The sequence below is a fragment of the Dromiciops gliroides genome, chromosome 2, assembly GCF_019393635.1.
Source record: "Dromiciops gliroides isolate mDroGli1 chromosome 2, mDroGli1.pri, whole genome shotgun sequence".
Taxonomy (NCBI): domain Eukaryota; kingdom Metazoa; phylum Chordata; class Mammalia; order Microbiotheria; family Microbiotheriidae; genus Dromiciops; species Dromiciops gliroides.
In genome coordinates this window covers 38,039,273-38,064,196 of record NC_057862.1, presented here as the reverse complement: position 1 = coordinate 38,064,196, position 24,924 = coordinate 38,039,273, and the positions used below count along the sequence as shown (strand labels likewise).

At 38.1% G+C, this 24,924-nt stretch overlaps 1 protein-coding gene across 3 annotated transcripts in view; it reads right to left on the bottom strand.

Moving 5' to 3' along the window:
• The window catches only part of WAPL (WAPL cohesin release factor), a 117,914-nt gene that overhangs the window by 39,513 nt on the left and 53,477 nt on the right, over positions 1-24,924 (bottom strand). For all 3 annotated transcript variants that reach the window (XM_043983809.1, XM_043983810.1, XM_043983811.1), the window contains 3 exons: positions 4,639-4,734; positions 3,294-3,446; positions 2,827-2,963 (listed from right to left, as the gene is read on the bottom strand). In XM_043983809.1, coding sequence (XP_043839744.1) covers positions 2,827-2,963; positions 3,294-3,446; positions 4,639-4,734 — 386 coding nt within the window. The remainder of the gene's footprint in view (positions 1-2,826; positions 2,964-3,293; positions 3,447-4,638; positions 4,735-24,924) is intronic.

Genomic DNA, 24,924 nt, shown 5'->3' with positions numbered 1-24,924 from the left:
CAAACCCCAAAAGTTATCTAGTCTAATACCTTCATTTTACTGAGGATGGAGGCTTAAGTAACTTGCCAAAGGCCACACACAAAAAAAATTTGCAAAGCAGGAACTTGACCCAGGACCTCTTATTTCAAAGCCAGGAATGTTTTTTCACTGCACCACCATAATGAATGAGCACCAAATATATTTCAGATGCTCCATTCTACTCTCAAGAGATTCCTTTCCAAGACTAATTAAATCCTATCTTTTTAGTTGTTTTTTTTCCCCTGTACTATACTTAACAGTGTACAGTAAAACTAGTCTATTTGTTGTTTAGAGCCTCTCCCTCTCTACCCCCATTATATCAGAAGTTACTTATGGACAGGGATGGTTTCTTAGCATAGGAAACAGCATACTATAACTGCTTACTGAACTGAACTTTCTTTAATGTAACTACAAAAAGATGGGATCACCTCACTTTACTCACTGTCTAATGGGTCCGATACGAACACATTCTCCTAGCCAAATCCTTTTTTGATATACACTAACAGTGGGCAATAAAGTCACTAAAGCCAAGCAATGGTTCTACCAATCATAACTAAATTAAGTGAAACAGAACAGTGCCAAATTAATGAATAGCATTATGCTCATGTATCTTGGTACCTATAAGCTACCTTTCCTTATGATTAAATCAGTTGAAAGACCTATAATTTTCTTAGAAAGGTTAAATAACTTGCTTAGGTCTTCATAATTACAAACCCAACATTCTGTGTTATAGGCACTATGTATCACTTGTAATTAGGATAATTTCTTCCCTTTTTTTGGGGGGGGGGCATAATTTCTTTAAACCTTATGTCTCAACTGAATTGAGGGGTAGAGTTTTTGTTTCTGCACAGGCTGGGAAAACTAGGGAAATCAGGTAAATTAAGATCTGGTATTTCGCCCATAGGAAGGGAAGTCCTAAAAAGAATGGGCTTTATAACTTTCTCAACTTATTATTCCTGTCCAAAATGTATATCAAGAAGCTGCATTTTTATTGGGAGAGGAGGGGGAGGAGATAAGAGGCAGCATGACCTCTTCACACTAGATAAATCATGTATTAAGCACTTACTATGTGCACACTACATCATTTCTAATTCACATTGCTATGTTAAGTTTAAAATAAACTTGGAGAGGCAGCTAGATGGCACAGTGGTAAAGCACCGGCCCTGGATTCAGGAGTACCTGAGTTCAAATCCGGCCTCAGACACTTAACACTTACTAGCTGTGTGACCCTGGGCAAGTCACTTAACCCCAATTGCCTCACCAAAACTAAATAAATAAATAGATAGATAGATAGATAGATAGATAGATAGATAGATAGATAGATAGATAGATAGATAGATAGATAAATAAATAAACTTGTATCTGGGTGAAAGAAAATACAACTAATAATAAAGTGTTTGATGAGACAGGATGATTACAATTTGCTTTAGCTATTCCCTAAACTTATGAATTTAAGGTGGAAATTAATTGGTAGACATTTGTTCCACATATGGGTGAAGCTGAATATTGTAATGAGTATTTCACCACTGTCAATGCCAGGCAGATACCAGTGATTTGCTTAATGGGATAGGCTAAGTACAGAAACAAAAAAGATTCAGTAGATTTGATTCTAGTACTAGCTATAGCTTTCCTAGTCCAACCCTGGCCTTGTATCAATCATGCAAAAGTTTCTCAAGTGGCAATATCCCTGACTTTGCCCAAAAGTCAAACTAAGCCCTTAAATAATGCTGGTTTCCTTTCCTCGGCAGTTCCAGGACTTAGTGAGTTGTACTCTTTGCATGTTTCCAGTTGGACCCCAGAACCAATGCTGTGATAGAACGGTGGGGTTACAAAGACCACTGGGCTGCTTTTTAGTCTCTACCACTAGTGAGTTAGAGGTAAAACTGCCAAGGTAGGAGAATATAAAAACCACAAAATCTCTAGTCATCTAGTCAAATAAGTAGAACCTGACCAACAATCCCCTTTATGGAACTGTTTTAAATTACTGAAAAGGTTTTAAATTTCAAAATGTTGATCATTATGCTATTTGAACAACATTCCAATACAGAAGATTATATATATTCTCTACTTTTTAGCACCATAGTGAAGAAGTCTACCTAATTCGAGAGGAATCATTTGACTATAAATTGCAATATTCATTGATCCTTTTTTTTTAAGGGGCAATGAGGGTTAAGTGACTTGCCCAGGGTCACACAGCTAGTAAGTGTCAAGTGTCTGATGCCGGATTTGAACTCAGGTCCTCCTGAATCCAAGGCCAGTGCTTTACCTACCTAGCTGCCCCCTCGTTGATCCTTTTTTACTTTTAAGCTATATCAAATCAAATTAATTAGTTCTGCTCTGAAAATTTATGTCTGATTATAGCTGACATTTATGTAACACTTTAAGGATGACAAAGCACTTTCTATACATCATCTCACTTTATTTTCATGTAAACTAGGTATCATTCCTATTTTATAGATGAAGAAATTGAGGCTCAGGTTAAATTATTTGCTCATAGTTCCACATTTAATTACTATTAGAGACAGAATTTGAAGGGTTATCTCTTGACTCATCAATTTAACAGGCTTATCATCAGAGCATACTTAATTAGTTGCAGAGACAAACTGAAAGCATACATTTATCTTACCTTAACCTTACCCTTAAAAAACTAACTGGTCAAAAGCCTGTAGCTCTAAAACTAATCATTATCCCTAATCTATACAGTTCTATTAAAGTACTTTGAGGGGGGAAGAAAAAAAGGCTTTTTTATAGAATACTTGTCACCTAAATTATACGCATAAACTAGTAACATGAAAATAAAAATCTTACCTAAGGCAACGTGTGTTTAGAGGCTGTGTGCTCTTTAAGCCACTTAACAAATACTCAATATCATCAGTGAACTCCTGATTTTCACCAAATTCCACTACATCATTGAAGTGCTTCACATGCTGAACAACAGTGTATAACTGGAAGAAAATGATTCAGTGATGTTGGTCTCTTTTGCAACTATGAAAAGAGGAATTTTATAACAATCCAAACACTAGACTCAAATTTTTTTGCATAATATATTACTTTGAGAATTCTTTATATAAATTGGTTTATAATATACTTCAAAAGCAGAAAACAAATATTTTATAAAATACTGAAGGATAAAGGACAAGTTTATTTTTGTTACATGCTTCATGAGATTGCTTCTATTCAGGGTACCAAATCAGTATTTGTGATAAAAATAAGGCCAATGAAAATCTATATCCAAAAATCCCTCATCTAAAATAAAATTATACACATCTGCTTACTTCTTTGTCTTCTTTCCTACATTTCAATGCAGTTACTATTTCTTGGTAGGGTTGAGTAGGTATCGTCACAGTTTTTATTACTTTGGGTGGTGGTGCAGGAGCCTTAAAAACTCCATCATCTCTCTGAATTGCCTCCTTTGAAGAAAGCCTCACCTATTAATAAAAAGGTATTAAATTAGCTGTTCTAAGCATGTACATACATATAGAGTAACACCACACTTATCCGGAACTTAAGTTATCCGGCAATCTCACCCATCTGGAACACAGCAGAGAAACAGGAAGCAAAAAAGGCCTCTGAGCAGCTAAAACAGATGTTATAAAGTCCATGCACTAAGTAAAGCTCATGCACTTTACTAATGAACGGCCCTCAGACTCAGCACCTACTTAGTCTTATATTACACAGAATTTTAATGATTTAGGTTATTTGGTTTCCATGCCCGTAACAGATTAGAAGTAGCAAATTAGAAGGGATAAAAAGGCATTCCTACAGAAAGACATATCAACGGTATCAAGAAGTAAAAGCTGAGAGGAAGGGGAAAAGATAAAGCCTATTAAAAAAAAAAAACACACAAAAAACCCCCTCAGCCAGAAATGGCAACTATGAAGAAAAATGCATATTTTCCAAGAGTTCTGAATAGCTGGAATTTTGCTGTACACATAGAAATATTAATTTTTGGATAGGGAACATATGTACTATTTTTTCCAAGCAAAATAATATTAACATAGTCCTTTGCAAATAGAAAGTCTCAACTTGTTAAAGTTTGTAATTAGGTCACTATTACTGAGATGTAGGAAGCATAATTTACCATTTAGAAGACAGTATTACCCCAAAATTAACAGAAAACTCCAGTAAGTAGAAAAAAATGCCTCAAAATGTAAATTATTTAATTCTCAATGCTGTAATAGAATCAAATTTCATATCTGAAAAGCTTTGTCTTCAATAACTACTCATGGTGTTACAAATAAAAGCCGTTCAACTTGGAGAGGCACTTAGTATCTCCAGGGCTTTTACATAATACCCATATCCAATATTCCCACAAAGTCTGAGGAAATCAATGGAATCAATGATAATGGGGGTTAAATGTAAACACAAACAATAAATTCAAATGAATGGTTAATTCATTAGAAACTTAAAAGATGGTACTAAATCAAGATAAAAAGTACTCATTAATTCTTAAATGCTTCCTGTGATTACATCTACATTTTCCAGACTTCAATGAATTATGCCATAGCTTTCTAAATTTCTTTTAAAATTTGACTTCTCTTTTATTTTTCATACAACAGTCATGGCAACCATGCCACTATTTAAGATGAACACAAAGATTAAGAAATACAGACTACTTACTGCGACACTCTGAGTTTTCAATACTGGTGGGGCTGGGAGTTCCTCTGATTCTGGATGATTCCAATGTCTAGCATTATACACTGCTTTTGTAGGTGACTAAAAACGAAGTAAGGAAAACTCATCATGTTTTCATGTTACTTTGTAAATGACCTTTTATGATTCAACAATTATTTACTGGGTTGCTAAGGGAAATACAAAAGTTAATAAAGAAATTGTCATTCAGTAAAGGGAGATGAAAAAACTGTGTTCATTAGCACAGTTAAGTGTTGGTTTGGATCAAGGGTGAAAAGGCAGAAGAGTAGGTGTTATATAAGGAAAATGACAGAATCAGAGTTGTACAGGACAGATTGGTTTGGAAGAGAGACCAGAGGTAGAAAAACAAGTTTGGTGGGTATTATAATGATAGTTTAGGAAGTCAAATGAGCATTGTATTGTAATTTAGAAGACCCACTTCTGCAAACAACAGATTTAGTTTGCATATCATGATTAATATAATATTAATAAATTACAAATAGAGGTAATAAGGTTCTGACCTAATATGACAGCACTGGGAAAAGAGGATAGATGGGATTATTAGTAAGTGAAGAACTCAAGGTTAAAAGGAATCTCAGAGGCCAACTTGTACCTGAGGAAAAATGCCCCACCTACCAAGTAGACAACACAACTTTTCATCTTCTCCTCACAAAAACCCAATGAAGGAAGAGCCCATCTTGTCTCAATCAAAGACAATCCCTTCCAATTTTGGGTACCTCTAGTCATTAGGAAGGCCCTCCCCACATTAGGTATATTATCTATTTCCCTACAGCTTCCACATACCTGCCCTTTGGGGTCAAATATTTAGCATAAGTAATTAATTCCTCTTTCATATAAAGGCCCTAGGTATACTTTAAGATAGCTAAATGCTAAAACACACATTAACATGGTGGTAGTAGATCCAATCAGGACATGTTGATTTTCTTTACCAACAACCTGGCAGTCATGAAGCCTAAGGTGCAGATGGGCAGAATCACCCAGGAAAAGGGCAAGGTAGATTCGGTTAAATTGTCCAGGGGTAGGGGGCAGCTAGATGGCACAGTGGATAAAGCACTGGCCCTGGATTCTGGAGGACCTGAGTTCAAATTTGGCCTCAGACACTTGACACTTACTAGCTGTGTGACCCTGGGCAAGTCGCTTAACCGTCATTGCCCCGCAAAAATAAATAAATAAATAAATTGTCCAGGGGGGTAAAAAGACTGTTAAAATCCTTGACAAGGGGCCAGACTGTCTAGGGAGAAGAAAAAAAAAAAAAAACAGAAGGCCAAAGTGAAAAAATTGGAAGGATTACCCATTCATTCAAGATACTTGCATTAAATATCTATTAGATGCCAAGCACTGTGCTAAGGGATGCAAAAATAGGCAAAAGATAGTCCCTGCCTGGGGGCAACTAGGTGGCACAGTGGATAAAGCACTGGCCCTGGAATCAGGAGGACCGGAGTTCAAATCCAACTTCAGACACTTGACACTAGCTATGTGACCCTGGGCAAGTCACTTAACCCTAATTGCACTCTCCCACACACACACACCCCAAAAACAAACAAAAAAAGATAGTCCCTGCCCTCAAAGGAGCTCACAATCTAATAAAGGGGACAACATGCAAACAAATATATACACAAATCAAGCTACATACCGGATTAATAGGAAAAAATTATAAGAGGGAAAGCACTGAAATTAAGAAGGGTCAGGAAATGTAGAAGGTGGGATTTTAGTTGGGACTTTAAAAGCCTAGACCTCAGAGCTATTTATGGAAATCAGGGTGTGAGGTGATGAGGACTTGGAAAGGTCTGGTAAATCTGGTAGGCTGTGGCAACAGCTTGGATGGGGGGCCAGGAGTGAGACATAGTGAGGAGTCCAGGGCGGCTCCTGTGTTGAGCTTAAGGAACTGAGAAGATGGTGTTGCCCTCTACAGTAAGAGAGAAGGTAGGCAGGGGGAGGGGTTCGGGGAGAAGGTGTTAGGGGGAAAGCTAATGAGGTACCCCCCCACCCAGACATGTTCAGTTTTAAGAAGTCTACTGGACATCTAGTTCAAGATGTCTGAAAAGCAGCTGAAAATGCCAGGACTGGAGGTCAGCAGAGATAATAGGAAAGGAAAGGTGGATTTGGGGATCATCAGCAAAAAGATGATAATTAAATCTATGAGATGACCAAGGACAGAATCCTGAGAGAAACCTATGATTAGAGGATGTGCTATGGATGAGGATTCAGCAAAAGAGACAGAGAAGGTGGAGTCACATAGGTAAGGCAAGAAGAAAACAAGGAGGGAATCATGTCCTGAAATCATAACTAAAAAATTCCACATACTTTGTCACTAATTTGCACCCCACCCCAAAGCAGCACAGGGCACATGCCTTCACATGACTTGATTTGCATATGTGATACAGTATAAAAGATATAATGGACATACGTGACTGGAAGGAAGATGGATCTGTCACGGAGCAACAATAAAGACAGAGCATCAATAAATCACTAAAACAAGAATAAGGACTAGTATTATAAGCAGATCTTACAGTGAGAATTTACTAAGGGACATGGTTGAGAATTTGATACATGGGAAAATGGTAGATGGCTTGCAACATACATCTTTGGAAGAATACACCAAAGATTCCAAATTGAGGCAAGAAAGAAAATTTTGTTTTCCTCACTCTATGATTATCAGCTCCCCATATATGTTATCTATCCAGACAGTAACTATATATGAATGTATGGAGAGAGAAAAAGATGGCGGGAGCCCCAGCGAGACTTGGTGACAAGATACCCATGACCAAGTGTTTGAAGGGCTTGCCTATAGAGAAAGGATTAGACTTGTTCCAAAGTCACCCTCAGAAGCAAAATGGGGAACGATGGGTCAAAGTTATAGAAAGGTCAGTTTAGGTTTCATGGCAGGAAAAGCTTCTCAACATCAGAGCTGTATAACAGTGGTATTGGCTCCCTTAAGTAGTGGTAGGCTGTTCTTCCTTAGAGGTCTTCAAGCAGAAGCTGGAACTCCTTTCAGTTATAGGCTGCACCAGATGGTGCCCCAAATCTCATCCAAATCTTAAATTTTGTGATACACAAACATGCATAATATATGCATGCATGTGGTGTGCATATGTGTGCGGGTATGTGAGAGAGAGAATGAGAATGAATGAATACTATCTTTGGTCAGTAACCCCAGTCAAATTTTCAGCAGACCAGATTAGCTGATAATAGTTAATACTATTAATTCAATAACTAGATATGCCTTTATAAACAAGATGGATTTGTGGGATGAATGATAGTACAATAAGGTTAGCTTAAATTACCTAAATAATTAGACCCAAGCAGCAATGTCGATCCTAAGCAATGTCTTTAGTACAATGTCCCAAGGTTCAGCATCAGCCCTATTCACACCCATTTATGACCAATGATATGAAGGCATAAATGTAATGCTTTTTAAAAATTCACAGATAAAAAAAAAATCCAGACATAACAAGGATGAAAAGAAAGCTAAGATACTGAATGACAGATGGAATTTAAGGTGATGAAAAACTCCCCTTCTCTTGGTCTATTTCTTCATCTATAAAATGGCTGACAAGAAGTCTTTTGAGGGTTCTTCAGACTCCAAATTTATATTCTTATAATAAAGGTAAAGTCTTATATGTGGCTTCAAAAAAATAAACTTGCAAAAGCACAGAATGGTAAGGTAGGGGGAAGCATGGTTAGACAATACTCAATAGAAATGAGGTTATGGTACAAACTTAATGAAATCTTCAGTGTGGTGTGGGAGCCGCACCCTCCAAAAAAAAAAAAAAAAAAAAAGCTAAAAGGATATGAGCTAGGGGCGGCTAGGTGGTGCAGTGGATAAAGCACCAACCCTGGATTCAGGAGTTCCTGAGTTCAAATCCGGCCTCAGACACTTGACACTTACTAGCTATGTGACCTTGGGCAAGTCACTTAACCCCCACTGCCCCGCAAAAAAACCCCCACAAAAACAAAAGGATATGAGCTAGATTTCTAAGAGCAGTGAAAGTGAATAGGAGAGAAATTACTACTACCACTGTATGCTGCTTGGGTCAGACCACACATAGAATATTAAAACATAAACTAGGGGGCAACTAGGTAGCACAGTAGATAAAGCACTGACGCTGGATTCTGAGTTCAAATTCGGCCTCAAAACACTGGACAATTTGACCCTTACTAGCTGTGTGACAAGTCAGAGAGCGAGAGAGAGAGGGAGGGAGGGGAAAGCGAGAGAGCGTGTGAGCGAGCTGGGTCTGAAATTTAGCTCTGTCCATTACTACCTACTTAAAGGATGGAGACACCTTTCTAGACCTGGTCATGTTTCCTCACTTATAAAATGGACCAAAATGGTTGGACTCCATTACTTCGAGGGCCTCTTCTTCCAACACTAAATCTTATGACCCCATATTTGGAGGGGGAAAAAGATGATCAGGAGATTCAAAACCACACTATCCATAGGCCATTGCAAGAAACTAGAGATGTTTAGACTGGAGAAGACTTTGAGAGTAAAGTTGAGGGACAGCTAAGTGGCGCAGTGGATAGAGCACCGGCCCTGGACTCAGGAGGACCTGAGTTCAAATCCTGCCTCAGACACTTAACACTTACTGGCTGTGTGACTCTGGGCAAGTCACTTAACCCCAATTGCCTCACCAAAAAAAAGAGAGAGAGAGAGAGAGAGAGAGAGAGAGAGAGAGAGAGAGAGAGAGAGAGAGAGAGTAAAGTTGATAACTGTCTTTGAAAATCTGAGAGGCTATCATATGGAAGAGGGATTACAGGAGTCTCCCATCATAGTGGGAATGGAAAACATTTATTAAAAATGCTGTTGAGGGGAATTTCTAGGTTGAGAATTGGTGTTCTAATGAGATCTCTTCCAATTCTGAGGTTAAATGATTATAAAATTTTTAATTATCCCTTCATACAATTCTCTGAAAGACTAATTGATGGGTATCAAACTCTCAGAATCTGATACTGATACTAAGAAAAGGACATAAGACAAAACCGGGAGTAACAGAACCCACAAAAGGATGGGATGAGATTATTTTCCAGCCAAAGACAGCTTAGAAGTTTGGCAGGAGGGGTCTGCTATGCTGGGGCAGGAGTGGAACCCAACCCCGAGGTCTCCCCAACACGGATTCAGCCCCAGGCAGGCTGTGCCAGAGAAAGAGACCTTCAAAGCCTGCCTCTGAATCAGCTGCAGCGCCAGCTTCTTCTCGAACTAAACTCACGATCTGGTAGAGGGCTGAGCGGTTGGCAGGGGGGAAATTACAAGGGTCTCTGCTGGCACTGAGGTGGAACTTAGTTGTTTTATCCTAACTGGGAACCAGGAAGCAACCTTGAGTGGCAGTGGACCAGGCTCACTGGAGCCACTAACCCAGTGAAACAAACATTTTGTTTTCTGGTTGAAGAACAATTAGGCCTAGATGTATTTACAGACCAGAGCACAGGCCAGGTGAGTGAAGAACCTGCCCCTCCTTAAATCACACCACCTGGGACCCCTGAAGCCTGGGACAGTGCAGCCTGGAAGGAGCGCCCCACTTAAGAAGTTAAAAGTCAAGAAATAGGTGGGCAAGATGAGCAGACAGAGAAAGGTGAGGACCATACAAAGTTTCTTTAGTGACAAGGAAGATCAAGGTACACCCTCATGAGAGGACAGCAATATCTTCTACATCCAAAGCTTCCAAGAAAAATATGAACTGGTCTCAGGCCACAGAGGCGCTCAAAAAGGACTCTGAAGATAAAGTTAGAGAGGTATAGGAAAACATGGAAAGAGAAATGAGGGCGATGGAGGAAAGTCATGAGAAAAAGTCAATAGCTTGTAAAGCCAAATGGAAAAGCTCTCTGAATAAAATAATTGCCTAAGAATTAGGATAGAACAAATAGAAGCTAATGACTTTATGAGAAACCAAGACACAATAAAGCTAACCCAAATGAATAAAAAATAAAGGAGACTGTGAAATATTTTCTTGGGAAAACAGCTGACCTGGAAAATAGGTCCAGGAGAGATAATTTGAAAATTATTGGTCTACCTGAAAACCATGATCAAGGAAAGAGCTTAGACTTCATCTTCCAAGAGATTGTCAGGGAAAATTGCCCTGCTTTCTAGAAACAGAAGGTAAGATAGAAATTTAAAGAATCCACTGATCACCACCTAAAAGAGATCCCAAAAGGAAAACTTCCAGGAATATTATAGCCAAATTCCAGAGCTCCCAGGTCAAGGAGAAAATATTGCAAGCAGCCAGAAAGAAACAAATCCAAGTACTGTCAGGATAGCACAATATCTATCAGCTTCTACATTAAAGGATCGGAGGGAATGAAATGGTATTCCAGAGTGCAAAAGAATTGGGATTACAACCAAGAATCACCTACCCAGCAAAACTGAGTATAATCTTTCAGGGGGAAAAATGGGACTTTAATGAAAAAGATGACTTTCAGGTATTTGTGATGAAAAGACCTGAAGTGAATAGAAAATTTGGCTTTCAAATACAAGACCCTAGAGAAGCATAAAAAGCTAAACAGGAAAAAGATATCAAGAGGGCTGTTAAACTGTTTACTTTCCTACATGGGAAGATGATATATCTAACTCATAAGAACTTTCTCAGTATTAGGGCAGATGACAGGAATAAATTTAGAGAGGGAACAAGGGGAATTGATTATGAAGGGATGATATCTGTAAAGCATTTTTTTTTTTTGGTTTATCTCTTTTTCTTTTCTTTTTTTTGTGGGGTGGTCGGGGTTGGGTGGCATGCCCAGGGTCGAGCAGTGGGTGAGGGTCTTGTATCTGAGGCTAAATTTGGGTTTGGGTCCTCCTGGGTCCAGGGTGGGTGCTTTGTTCACTGTGTCACCTAGCTGCCCCATGATGACATCTTTAGGGTAAAATTGAAGGGGAGATTGCACTGGGGGAGAGGTAGAATGGGGTGAAATCTCACATGAAATAAGCAAGAAAGGGTTTATGGAGTGGGGGGAGAGATGGGGGAGGAGCAGGGCTGTGAATGAGCCTTACACTCATCAGAATTGGATCAAAGACCTTAATCTCATCAGAATTAGCTCAAAGAAGGAATAACATACACACTCAATTGGATGGAGTAATTTATCTAATCCTGCAGAAAAGTAGGAGGGGAAGGGGATAAGGAGGGAGGGCAGACTGGGAGAGAGGGCAATCAGAAACAAAACACTTGAGGAAGAATAGGGTGAAAGAAGTTAGAAAATAGAGTAAATGTCATGGGGGAGGGAATAGGATGGAGGGAAACAGTAATTGTGAAAAGAATTTTGAAGCAGAGTCAAGAGTAACGTGAGACGACGATGACGATGACTGGTAGATGATGATTGGATGAAGAATTGATTGATGAGGATTGACTGATGAGGAGGATCAATTGATGAAGATGGGGACTGATGATAAATACATGTTACTTTGCTGGGCTATTGTGAAGAAAATTCTTCATCAGGTGTAAGGTACTATATAAATATTATCTATTAGTGTTGTTGCAAGAATCAACCTCGTGGGTTTATTGTAAGGAAATCTCTCTTTAAAGTACTATATAAATGTTGTTTACTACGAGCAGGATGCTATCAGAAAACCCCAGAAAGACCTATACGAGCTGATGCAATGTGAAATGTACTGTATACAAAATAAAAGCAATACTGCAAGATGATCGACTGTGAATGACTTGGCTATTTTCTGCAATGTAATGATTCAAGACAACTCTGAAGGTCTTATGAAAAATGCAGTCCATATACAGAGAGAACTAATGGTGTCTGAATATGGATTGAAGCATTTAAAAATTTAGAACAAAACCAAAAAACATTGGAGATAAGAAAGTAGCTAAAAAAACCTGTGTCGTGTTCTTGAAATATTTCTACCTAGTTCAGCTTTTCAACCCTAATATTCTCAGTCACTATTTAAGAAATAAAGACTATATCCTTTGCTTTATGTGATAGCAGATCAACTAAACAACAACAATGCTAAATTTCTACATAATCAGACAATGTAAATACATATAATTTAAAGAAAATACTATGGGAAATCTAACAAATACAGTCAATTCTCATCATTCACTGCAGTTATGTTATAAGAAGTCTCTGTGAACACTGAATTAGGAACACTGAGCCAGTGCTCCTAGGGGAAATACAGGGTTAGGTTCCTACAAGCCATTGATCACATTTACTTTAGCAGTTTCTCGAGTAGCCTCATGTAGGTATCAGTTTGTTTCCTCTTCCTTTTTCCTGGTTGTATCATAATGTTGATTCATATACACTGAACTCACAGTCAACAGCATTATAACTCATGCCTGAAGGAAGCTTATTTAGCATGTTTTTTTCTCACACCACAGCCTTCTTGTACTTAGGAACACTAGACCACACTTCAGCACTACACTTGGGAGTCATTTTGAAGAGTGAAATCAGAAACAAAAAGCACAAAAATGGGAAAAACATGGCAACAAATAGGGGATGAAAAGGGCATTTGTTTATGGTATTAGAGGTAAAACAAGAAGGCGGAGCATCACCTTCTTTGACCTCAACTAGGATCATAAACATAGGGACTCAATTTTTTTGCTGTTCTACACATGTCCTCAAATAACCACAAAAGTGCTGTGAGTATAAATTTTAGTGAGTAGGCCAATTCCCAAATATGGAATCTGAATAATGAGGACTAACTGTATAGAGTAAAAATCATACCATGACACAAAAGCACTAGACAGGACTTGGTGTAGGTGTAGAAAAAACATAATGCAAGTTTCCATAGACAAGGAGCTGGATGAAATTTTTTTCTCACAATTGTCAAAGGCTACACGCCATTTGCTGAAGCACAACCATATTTACAGTTTGACTGACAATAACCATAATGGCAGGCGGGATTTCTCATTTCATAGCACTCTTATGGTTTTCAAGAAATACTTTAAAAATATTTTATAGAATTGTAAAGAAGGTCTATGAACCTCCTAAAATTGTCACAGGATCACACCTTTTCAGAGTGGAAAAGACCCTAGCAGCCCTCTAGTTCAACTTGCATTTGAAAATTATCTTCCTTACATGCCCAATAAATTTTCTTTGAGTCTTTTCTTAAAGAGCCAAGTAAAGGAAACCTACTTCCTCCACAAGAAACCTCAGCAGATCTTCTAGAGAATCTACACTTGAGATCACTAATTGTCAAGACCAGTTTTAGGGAAAAACTGGTCTAAATGTGCATTTCTGCTGCCTTCACACATACCTCTTTGTTTCATACTATGGAGTCAAATACAACCAGGGTAATCTTTCTATGCTAGCCCATCCAATACAGCTATCACATCCCTTCTAAATCTCCTCGGAAGTGGATCAAACCATTCTAGTTCTTTCAACCCACCCTCCTATGGCATTAACTTGAAGCTCTTTAACAATTAATCATCCTCCATGGATACTCAGAGTAATTTATGAATGTCCTTCCTGAAAAGTGGTGCCCAACATTAAATATAAAACTCTAGTTGTGTTCTTCAAAGGAGAAAAAGGCACACAAAGGGACTACACACACCTCTTTCCTCTGGCATTTGCTTTCCTGACTTCCCTATCAGGCCACTGACACATTGAGCTTGCAGTTCACTTAAATCACCAAATGTCTAAGATACACTGGGAAGATAGGCATTTCTGATCCAATTAAAGGAAAAGCACAGCATGATGGTTGTAGAACTGGACTTTGGAAAGTTTTACTAAAACTATGCCAGCCCCTGTCTCCTATACAATGGAGATAGCACAGACTGTCCTTGGAGGGTGCAGAGGGTTTGAAACTCTTATAAAAATGAATGTTGAAAACTATCTTTCATGTAATAGGAAAACCCAAAATACTGTTAAGTAAAAATGAGATAATAGCTGCATCCAGCTTACAGAGTGGGTGGGTGTTGAGGATCAAATGAAATACAATAATGTATATGAGGCACTCTACAAACTTAAATGATATACAAATGTGAACTACTGTATTGATAAAGTACATTTTTTAACCCAATTTAGTGATTTAACATTGCGCTAGATTAAATTTTGCCCCATTTCACTGAGTTCAAAGTTCAAGACAAGCTGTTCTGACTTTTACCCAGTGTGAGAGAGCTTTCGAGGTATCCTTTCCAGCTTTATGCAGTAGGCAACACATGCCTTCACTCAAGACAGTGGGTCAAATTGCTTAAATAGTACAGGGAACACTACTAGAGACTTTCTTCTAAGCTGACAAAGAACTATTAATGACCATTTGGAGTCCAACCACTTCTGAATCTCATTATACCATCATTTAGTTAACATTCTTCCATCTCACCAAAACAAAACAAAAAACCCCCACAAAATATTACACCAAGTGCTTTGTTAAAATCTAGGTAAACACTATGTTGTGTAGTTCCTCTAAAGTACCAGTTTTGTAAGCCTATCACAAAAAGGAGGTAAGATTTATCTTTTGTGACCTATTCCTAATGAAGCCAGACTGGCTCTGTGATCACAACAGCTTCCTTTTCTACATATTCACTAATCCTGATATTACAATAGCCAGGATCCAAGTCTATAGTTTGAATTTCATACAAAGGAAAAGAATTAGGTCTTCAATCACCACGGTTTCACTAAGCACCTACTGAGCAAATACAAATAAGCAATTCCTACTCAGAAGAAATGTACTTTCTAATGGGAAGCAAGTGTGACTATAAGAATATCCAAACTATAAAGAGGAAAAAAACAAACAAACACTAAGCAGCTAAGTAGAAAGACCTCTGCGGAGAAGGGAAGGGGGCATTCCATTTGAGGAAATGTCCAGGCCCCCCACAATCACTTTCTTCCCCATTCCACTCTTGACTCTCCAGAACTTTACACTTTGTCATCTTTGCCCATACTCTTTTCAGCACTTTCCCAGTTCCACCACTAAATTGTAAGCACCCTAAGGGTATTATATTTCTATGCCCAGTGCTTAGTACAATGCTCAGTATATAGTAAGTGGTTAATAAATTATCTATCTATCTATCCTCCATTTCCCTCCCACTAGAACCAGACTCTACTTGGGTGCCAACATGTAAGCTTTTTGCCTTTCCATATTATGACTTCCATATTATTTCTCAGCCAACACACCCCCAAACCATGCTCCCTTGTATGTACCCTTAAGCCCTACTCTTTCTAGATCCCTCTTTATGTATTGTTTTCCTCCACTAAGACTTATATAAGCTCAACATGGACAGGGAATATCTTGTTTTCTTGTATTTACATTCCCAGCATTTAGTACAATATACCTGGCACACAGGAAGTGCTTAATAAATATTTTTATCATTTATTCCTTCATTCTTTGATTCTTGAAGGTGACATCTGAGTTTAAAGAGGGACTCCTCACAGGTGAACTAAGGTTGAGTAGAGATCAAAGAGTAGTATGCTAGTAGTACTGTGGAAGTAGAAGCAACAAGATCTGGTAACTGATTGGATGAATAGTAACGTGAGGTAAAGTAAGTAGTCAAAGGATGATGAAAAAGTTATGAACCTGAAGATTGGAAAAATGGTATGCTTTTGAAAGAAATAATCAAGTGTAGTTCAAGAACAGTTTATAGAGAGCCGAGTTGTTTTGGACATCTTGCATATGATATATTTCTGGGATATTAGATTCAAAATGCCGAAGATGAAACTGATGATGATAGAGAGGAACTCAAGGGACAGCCTGGAGAGTTCAAAATATAGATCTCATTACTGAAGGCAGAATTTTGAATTTTCTAAACAGAGTAGTAAAAATTTTTTTCATGTGTCTGCCAGATAGACTATGTTTGATGGATGGTATTTTTAAATAAAAAAAGGTATTTATTTAAACCATCTAAATAGATAAAGCATAATACGCAACAGGTTTTCATTTGAGAAGTCTTCCAAACAGTAAGGATTATCAATTATTTCATTAAAATGAATAGGACTATCATAAAAATCTTGAAATAGTATCAACTATCTACCTTGAGCAAATCACTTACTCTCCAAACCTTGGTTTCCTCATCTATTAAATGAGGGCATTATGCATGAGTGATTTTAATCCTAACCTTCCAAGTTTCGACATAGATATTTCCAAATTGCCACAAAAAAGACACAGAAAATCAGATATACTGAAAATATTCGACATAAAAAAAAAAGAAAACAGTTAATATGTTGAAGAAAAAAGAAAACTTTCCAAAATTTAGAGGCTTGTTTGTTCCATTAGCACTTTGCAGGGAAATACCCTCTTCAAAGATATGTTAACTCTGTGAGGGCAGACAACACATCTCTTATCTAAAATCTGAATTCTGTATACTTACAGAAGGTACTGAATAAGGTCACAACTAAAGGACCTAGAGAAATAAGATAATAGATATACACATTTCCTCCAAGGTAGGCTTGTATTCTTTATTTGTAATGTAACAAAATAATAATAGTTGATTTTTAAAATCCAGATATGCAAATTACTCAAGGCAATTCCTAGCACATATTAGAAATGCAATAAACACTTTTCAAAAGAACAAAGTAGCTTATGAATATGGATATATGTGGAATAATAATGGAACAAAAAGAAACACAAGAGGAAGAGTTCAAGTAGTATTATCAAGCAGGTGGAAAAGAAAAAAAAAGTAAGAATTACTCCAACCTAGATCGGCTCATATGAGGATTAGAATGCAATCCAAATAGAGGGTAGCTGAAAACTGAAATGGACATTAATACAAGCAATCTAAAGGCGAGTCATGGAGAGAAAGAAGTACAGTTGGAAGTCATGATGGAAACAAGCCAATTCTTAATGCTAGCTAAGGATGTGGCATTAGCTTAGGATATTTTAAAAGGTTTCAATGGATAGTCTGCTAATAAATCAATGAGTTATTTCTAAAATTAAGAATTTCCTATTTTTAATGATTCTTTCCAAAGTAATAAGTAGGAAGCCTTTTTAGCCTTCAGGGCCACTAACCCACAATCACTAATTGACAAGTCATTTTTAAACCTCTCTGAACTTTGGTTTCTTCATCCATAAACTATTTTCGAAATACTTAGATAATGTATGGATAAGTGCGAGTATTAGAAAAATGAACCAAGAACCTTATGGAAACTGGTAATATGAACATATGGATCACCTGGATTTGATGGAAGTACCTTATTACCCAAAAGGAGTTTTATGAAACCCTGGATTAAGAGGAACAAAATGTCCTTCAACTGAACTCCAAACTGAAACCAGGTGGCTAGCAGATAAAAGACCCTACCTAGTGACTTCTTTTCCCTCAGGATAGTAAGTCCCAATCTTATGGTAACATCTGGGCATCCTCACCCTTGCCAAACCCTTTTTTGGAACCCTGTAGTCTCATCGTGATGCTTCTGTATTTCCTCCATACTTGTTATAACTGAAATTGTTAAACTGCTTTTTGTTTCTGGGTTAATTTCTGTATCATGCTACTGAAATTGACATGGTCCTGTAATCAGTTGGACTAAAACCATATATACTCTCAGAAATGGGGAGTCCCCTGAGCTTCCCTCTTAGGAGAAAAGTTTCCACATGATCATGTCATGTTTATCTTTCTTCTTGGGACAATAAAATAATAAATTGATATGTTTTTTTCTGTCTGATCTGTTTTTGTAGGACAGGTAGATATATCATGTTATCTTTCCAGTTAGTAGGAGATATTATAAGATATTGTAATTTCTCTGATCTGTTTGTTAATTCATAAGAGAAATTAAACATTATTCCTCTGATCTGTTTGTAGGAGACAGGCAGATACAAAAGATATATTTTAATATTCGACAAAATGAATAGCAATTCAATTTAGTGAGGGAGAAATGAATTGAGAAAAAAATTACAACTGTTAAATAGATGATGTAAACTTTATACAAAAATATAACAAATTAGACTATATTGGAAAAAATTATGCTTTATTTATATATCATGACTATTTAGGAATAGAGATGTGGTAAGTAGCAGAAAAAGAAAAAAGACAAAAGAGAGAGAACCTTTTCCTCCCCTCTTCCCCTACAAAAATACTGTACAAGCACAGAAGATAATAACTGTTGCTTTTAAATATCTTCAGATTCACCAGGATTAGAATTTAGGTAGTAACTCAGAATCCAGGGCTCTTTCTACCTCAACAACCCACCTCTCATTCTATAATAACTGAAGAAATCTAGTGGACTTTTTTGGTCTACGTCTAGCATTTCATGTTGCTGCCCAACCAATCATTCTTGAAATATTCTCTTCACTTGTCTTCAAGTTTTTCTCTTAGCCCTCCCCAACTCTCAGAAACAAAAGGGATAAGGACTCTATAGAAGCAAGTAGTGACATATTAAAGTGTGAGACTCAGTGGTTAAGCTTGGGTGTATAAAAGGTGAGGGTGATCCCACACAGGACAGAAAGAAAACAAGGGGAACAGTAAGAAGCCAAGAGGTGGAGAGTGGTCAATGTCATTACAGTGACTACAGCAAAAATGAAGTGAATGAACTGGGCACTTAAGTCTCTGACAAAACTGGGAGAATGTACCATTAGTTTGGTAGATGATGAGGATGGAAGCAGGTACTATAGATGGATTGAATAATCTTGAGAAGAGGAAAGGTCACTGAAGGTTAGAAGAATAGTAGAGAATCAGTAATGGGGATCAAGGTATAAGCTCCTTGAGAAAAAGAGGTCTGTGCTATATTTAGCTTTGGATCTCTCAAACTAGCACAGTGCCTTGTACATAAAAGGCACTCAATGTTTCCTTAATTGGATTGAGAGATTCAAATTTTTTTTTTATTTTTACACTCCATATACCAACCATTTTCAGCTTTTTAAATATTCAAACACAATAAAATAAACTTAATGCTGAAACTAAACATGGTGGATGAAGGGAAAAAATCTGGTTATTGTTGTTTCCTAAATGTTTAGATTCTGGATAACCAGGAACATACTTTATATGGTATTAGAAAGAGAGATCTGATTTCAAACTAGACACACTCTATGACTTAATGGCACACAAATGACCAACTGCCAGAATTATAGTAAAGTTCACTAACTGTTTATAACTTGATCAGCTGATCACGTAATAATTAACATTTCTTCCTAGTAAGCTACATTATTCTGGGCTTTTAGAAGGTTCCATTAAATACGTGAAATTTTTGACTCTTTTAGCCAATTCTCCACTGTTTAAAAGGGACATGTTATTTGTATTGCCTTGGTTAATTTATGTCATACAGTTTAGTTATGTCTCTAAACATATAATAATGGAAAATTATTTTCTTCTCATTTTTGATCTAAAAATAACTTTGGAGGTCAGCCAGTCCAATACTGCATTATTCAGGTGACAACTGAGGCCAAAAGACTTTGTTAAAATTAGAATCCAAGGATTCATGAAGATTACATAGTTCAGGCTTCTAAATTCCTACCATTCAAAAACGCTTTTTCCCCCCCACTACACCTAGCTGTTCTCAGAAAATCACTAATTCTCTGAGTTAAGAAGGGACTTCAGGGGCAGCTAGATGGAGCAGTGGACAGAGCACCGGCCCTGGAGTCAGGAATACCTGAGTTCAAATCCGGCCTCAGACACTTGACACTTACTAGTTGTGTGACCCTGGGCAAGTCACTTAACTCCAATTTGCCTCACTTAAAAAAAAAAAAAAAGAAGGGACTTCAGAGGCCACATAGTTCAACCTATGTTTGAATTTCCTTTCTACTTAATGCCCTGGTATTCATTCATCCAATCTTTGTCTCAAGCTTCCCAAGGCAAATAACTCTAAAGGGCCTAAAATTATGAAGGGTATCCTTACATAAAGTCCAAAAACTCTGGCAGAGGAAATTAAGAGTTAAGCTCTGCCTAGTCTTTGTAGGCCATTATTATAACCCATCCAGCTTAAGAGACCTATCCGATACCTCTTTGATCCTCACACCCTTTCCCTCTCAACATAACCTAAAACTTCCTCTCACACCTCAGCTCATGCCTGATACAAGCTATACTTTTGAATTCACTATTGGGTACAGGGACTTAACACCATCTTCTGATCTCTTTAGACAAATGCTTTTCCTCATCAGTATTACTCCTACACAAAATTCTGAGCCATTATACCTACCACACACCCACTTCCAATCTGTTCTAAGGTCTGTCAGTTTTATCTACCATTTTTCAATCTCTCATTTTTTTAGCAGAGAAGTATCACAGTTGATGGGCTTCAGGGTTTGGAATCACGTAGACCTGAATTCATATCCAGCTTCAGACACATTAGCTGTGTGACCCTGGTTAAGTTATTTAACTTGTCCATCAGTTTCTTCATCTGTAAAATGGTGATAACAGCAGGTCCTACACCTCCTAGGATTGGTGTGAGGACCAAATGAGATCATATACATAAAATACGTGTGCAAATCTTAAGCACAATATAAATGCTGGTTATTATTATCTCCATCTCCCTTTCCATCTACCTAAAAAAAAAGTGCTCAAAACATTTTCCATCCTAAGCTATCCTTGTTATCCTACAATGGTTCAGTATTATACCTGTTATATGTGGTTCAGGGACACTAAATCAATTTCTTTTACCAAATAACATCACATCAAATTCATGTCTACTCCAACTTCTCCTTTCCAGGTTCAACATTGTACTGTGTCCTTCACACAAATCTATGTGTGGAATGTTTTGAAGTCACTTCATACTCTTGTTTGTCCTTTGTCAATCAACAAAAATTAAAGGAAGACACTAGAATTAAGAGGCTTTGGGAAAGTCATTCTAGAGATCTTAAACTGTATTGTGACCCCATATAGAATTGTGCAACTGACCATGAGGCTTGTGAAACATTTGGTTAACAGTTAAAGTTTATGTATACTTATTTTATACCTATATAATCAGGGTGGAATAGAGGTCGAGAGTGGAAAAAATTTAAGAGGCCCTGCTATAGATGGTGGGGTTTTGGCTGAGTCTTGAAGGAAGACAGAAGGCAGAGATGAGAAAGAGAGTTCCATGCACGGGGGCCAGCGAGTGAAAATACCTGGAGTTGGGAGATGGAGTGTACTGTTCCAGGAATAACAAGGCCAGTGTACCTGGAGTTGATTTATTATTTTTTTAGGGGGTGGTGTTTGGGGTGGGGAGGGGAGGACGTACAGACATGGTCAGACCTATACTTTATGAAGATGACTCTGAAAGGTAAGTGGAAAACCGACTGAAGAGGGGAGAAACTTGCAGCATCTTCAGAGGGAGGCTAGAGATCAGGCAAGAGACAGGGCATGATGAAATGTTCTCTGGTCATTTTAACAGCTTCTTTGTCTTTCCTAAATCTGAGGATTAGAATGGCCTGTAATCTGTCTTGTTGTCTGAACAGGGCACAGCATACTGAAATTTATCCCCATTGCATCCTGCTGTTCTTGGGAAATGTTTCATTTGACATGTCAGCAATAATTCTGCCTCTGCTTGAAAACATGTAGTAACTTGGACCTCATTACCTCACAAAGCATAGCATTTTTATTTCTTTTTTTTTTTCTTTTTTTTAGTGAGGCAATTGGGGTTAAGTGACTTGCCCAGGGTCACACAGCTAGTAAGTGTTAAGTGTCTGAGGCTGGATTTGAACTCAGGTCCTCCTGACTCCAGGGCCAGTGCTCTATGCACTGCGCCACCTAGCTGCCCCAGCATTTTTATTTCTAACGACTAATTTTTAGAAGTGTTTCCTTCTACTGAGCAATACCTCTTCTTGTAATTTTCACTAATTAGTCTTAGTCAACATTTCTGCCTGTTTAAAACCTCCTGAGTTTTCCAAATCCAGATGAGATGTCATCTTCCAGTACAAAGCCACCAATAGTCACCAAATGCTTCCTATCCTGGAGACACAGTGGAAGGCAAAAACCACCTTGTTTTCTAGGAGCTTAGTCTGAAGTAGGAGTAAATGGAAAGTGATTGGTGGCCACATTGGGGTCAGTGGGAAAAGAATACTCCAATGTCACTCATAACGACAAATTCACTCTAGGTCCCCTGGTTGGGTTTTTAGTCTCTAGCTCCTGGATTGGCCTTAAGGAATCCTCCTTAAGTGATAATATCATTAACCTCAGTTTTTTAAATTCCAATTCCATAATTCTTTCTATAGGATCTTGATATCAAAATGGGAAGTAAGCATCAAGGCCCACAGACACTAGAAGTGCCTTTCACTCATGGCCCCAACAGCCTTGAAAGAAAAACAGAGAAAGCTGAATTTGGCCACAACTCTCAGTTTGTTATTATCGTTACAACTCTCCTCCACTACCTGGAATCCTATGGATAGTAGCACAGAAAATCTTAACAATGGTATTAATCCATTCACCCCAATTTCTTTTTCTTTTCTATTGGGGGGGGGGAGAGAAAGGTGTGGGGAATGAGGGTTAAGTGACTTGCCCAGGGTCACACAGCGAGTGTAAGGAATTCTGATTTGAGGTTTTCATGGAGACAGCCCATGTGGGTGTGCTGAGCCAATTGGTGACTCGGCATGACTAAGAACCACACCCCCCTTCCTGGGGGAGGGACAGTTAAGAGTCCATTAGAGGAAGAGGGAGAGGGAAGTTTTTTGGAGGAGTTTTGCTGAGAGAGAAGGAAGGTAGACACAGGAGCTGTTGGTGTTTGACCTTCGTACCAAAACAGAAAAGACTGCAAGCTAATTCTCATTAGAGCTACAGATTTCAGGTGGTGGTGAGTTTGTGTTTTTGAGGCAAAGCTAGTTCTCTGGAGCTAGTTGGGTTGGAGGCAGCTTTGGGGTGCCTGGGACCTTTTTACCCCAGAGATTTAAATTCTTTCTCATTGTCCCTAGCTCTATTAATCTCACTTTGTTTTTTTTGTTTGTTTGTTTGTTTTTTTGCGGGGCAATGGGGGTGAAGTGACTTGCCCAGGGTCACACAGCTAGTAAGGGTCAAGTGTCTGAGGCCGGATTTGAACTCAGGTACTCCTGAATCCAAGGGCAGCGTTTTAACCACTGCGCCACCTAGCTGCCCCATAATTATAACTCCTTTTTTATTTTTTTTGGTGGGGCAATGGGGGCTAAGTGACTTGCCCAAGGTCACACAGCTAGTAAGTGTCAAGTGTCTGAGGTCAGATTTGAACTCAGGTCCTCCTGAATCCAGGGCTGGTGCTTTAACCACTGCGCCATCTAGCTGCCCCTCACTTTGTTTTAAATTTGTCCCATTAATAAACCTGTTTTTGTTTTTGAAAGAGGCTGTTTCTTTTCTTATGCCCAATTAACTTTTCCCATACTAAATTTTGCCCTTACACTAAGTGTCAAGTGTCTGAGGATGGATTTGAACTCAGGTCCTCCTGAATCCAGGGCCGGTGCTTTATCCAATGCACCACCTAGCTGCCCCTCATCCACCCAATTTCTACCATGAGTTTATTTTATTAGCTCTACTGTTGCATACACTAGATCTCCGTTTTATCAGGTTTCATATTTGTGGGCAGATGGCTGCATTCATTTATCATCTAGATGACTGGATACTGGGCATGTAATAATAGCAGTTTGGGCACATCAGATTTTGGCAGCTTTTTTTCCAGACTAGAACCAAGACTGCAAGGAAGGACTGATTTTCCTAAGTATTGGCTTTTGTCCCCTATGATTTGTTGCAGTATTTATTAGTATGGCCAGGTCCTGGCAGCCAGAAATTCAGATTTCAGGCAAAAGACTAAAATTGAGAAAGGAGGCATTCCTTTCATGCCTACCAAAAAGACAGAATAAAACACAGTTGGTTTGGGTGTGGAGTTGATTGTTAAAGAGAATGAGACAAAATCTAATTCAGAACTGTTTTACATTTTGAGATTAAAACTAGGTAACCAGTTAATAATAATAGCTGACATTTATATAGCTCTTTTAGGTTTGGTAGATGTTTTATATCATTCACAAAGATTTATGCTGCAACAGCATTTTTTTCCTCCATTGGAAACCCATATCTGCATCTCTGATGACACAAATTCTCCAAAGAATACCTTAAAAGGAGGGAAGTTCACAGCCAGACAATTCACAGTTTTCACAGCAATTCAAGAAACACCTACTAAGGTGTACAGCAACTGCCATCTGCATTGGTAAAGGAACAATCCTAAGCAATGAAATGATAATCCTTTAAGTACTGTAAAGAACTTAGAATATAAAGGACAAAAAATTTTCTTTCACTAGTTTAAAAGACTATCATATGGAAGAGCACAAGAATGAGAGGCAAAAGGAATCTGGCAGACTATGTAATGTATGATTATTTATGAAAAATGAGCAGACCGATTTGGGGCAAGACATAAGGAAATGGTCACTGTAGTTTATTGTTGAACTAGGTGGGCCCCTCACTGCGTGACAACTTCAACAGAAAAACATAAAAATCAAGGACTTAATGAAAATGTCCTCAGAGGGAT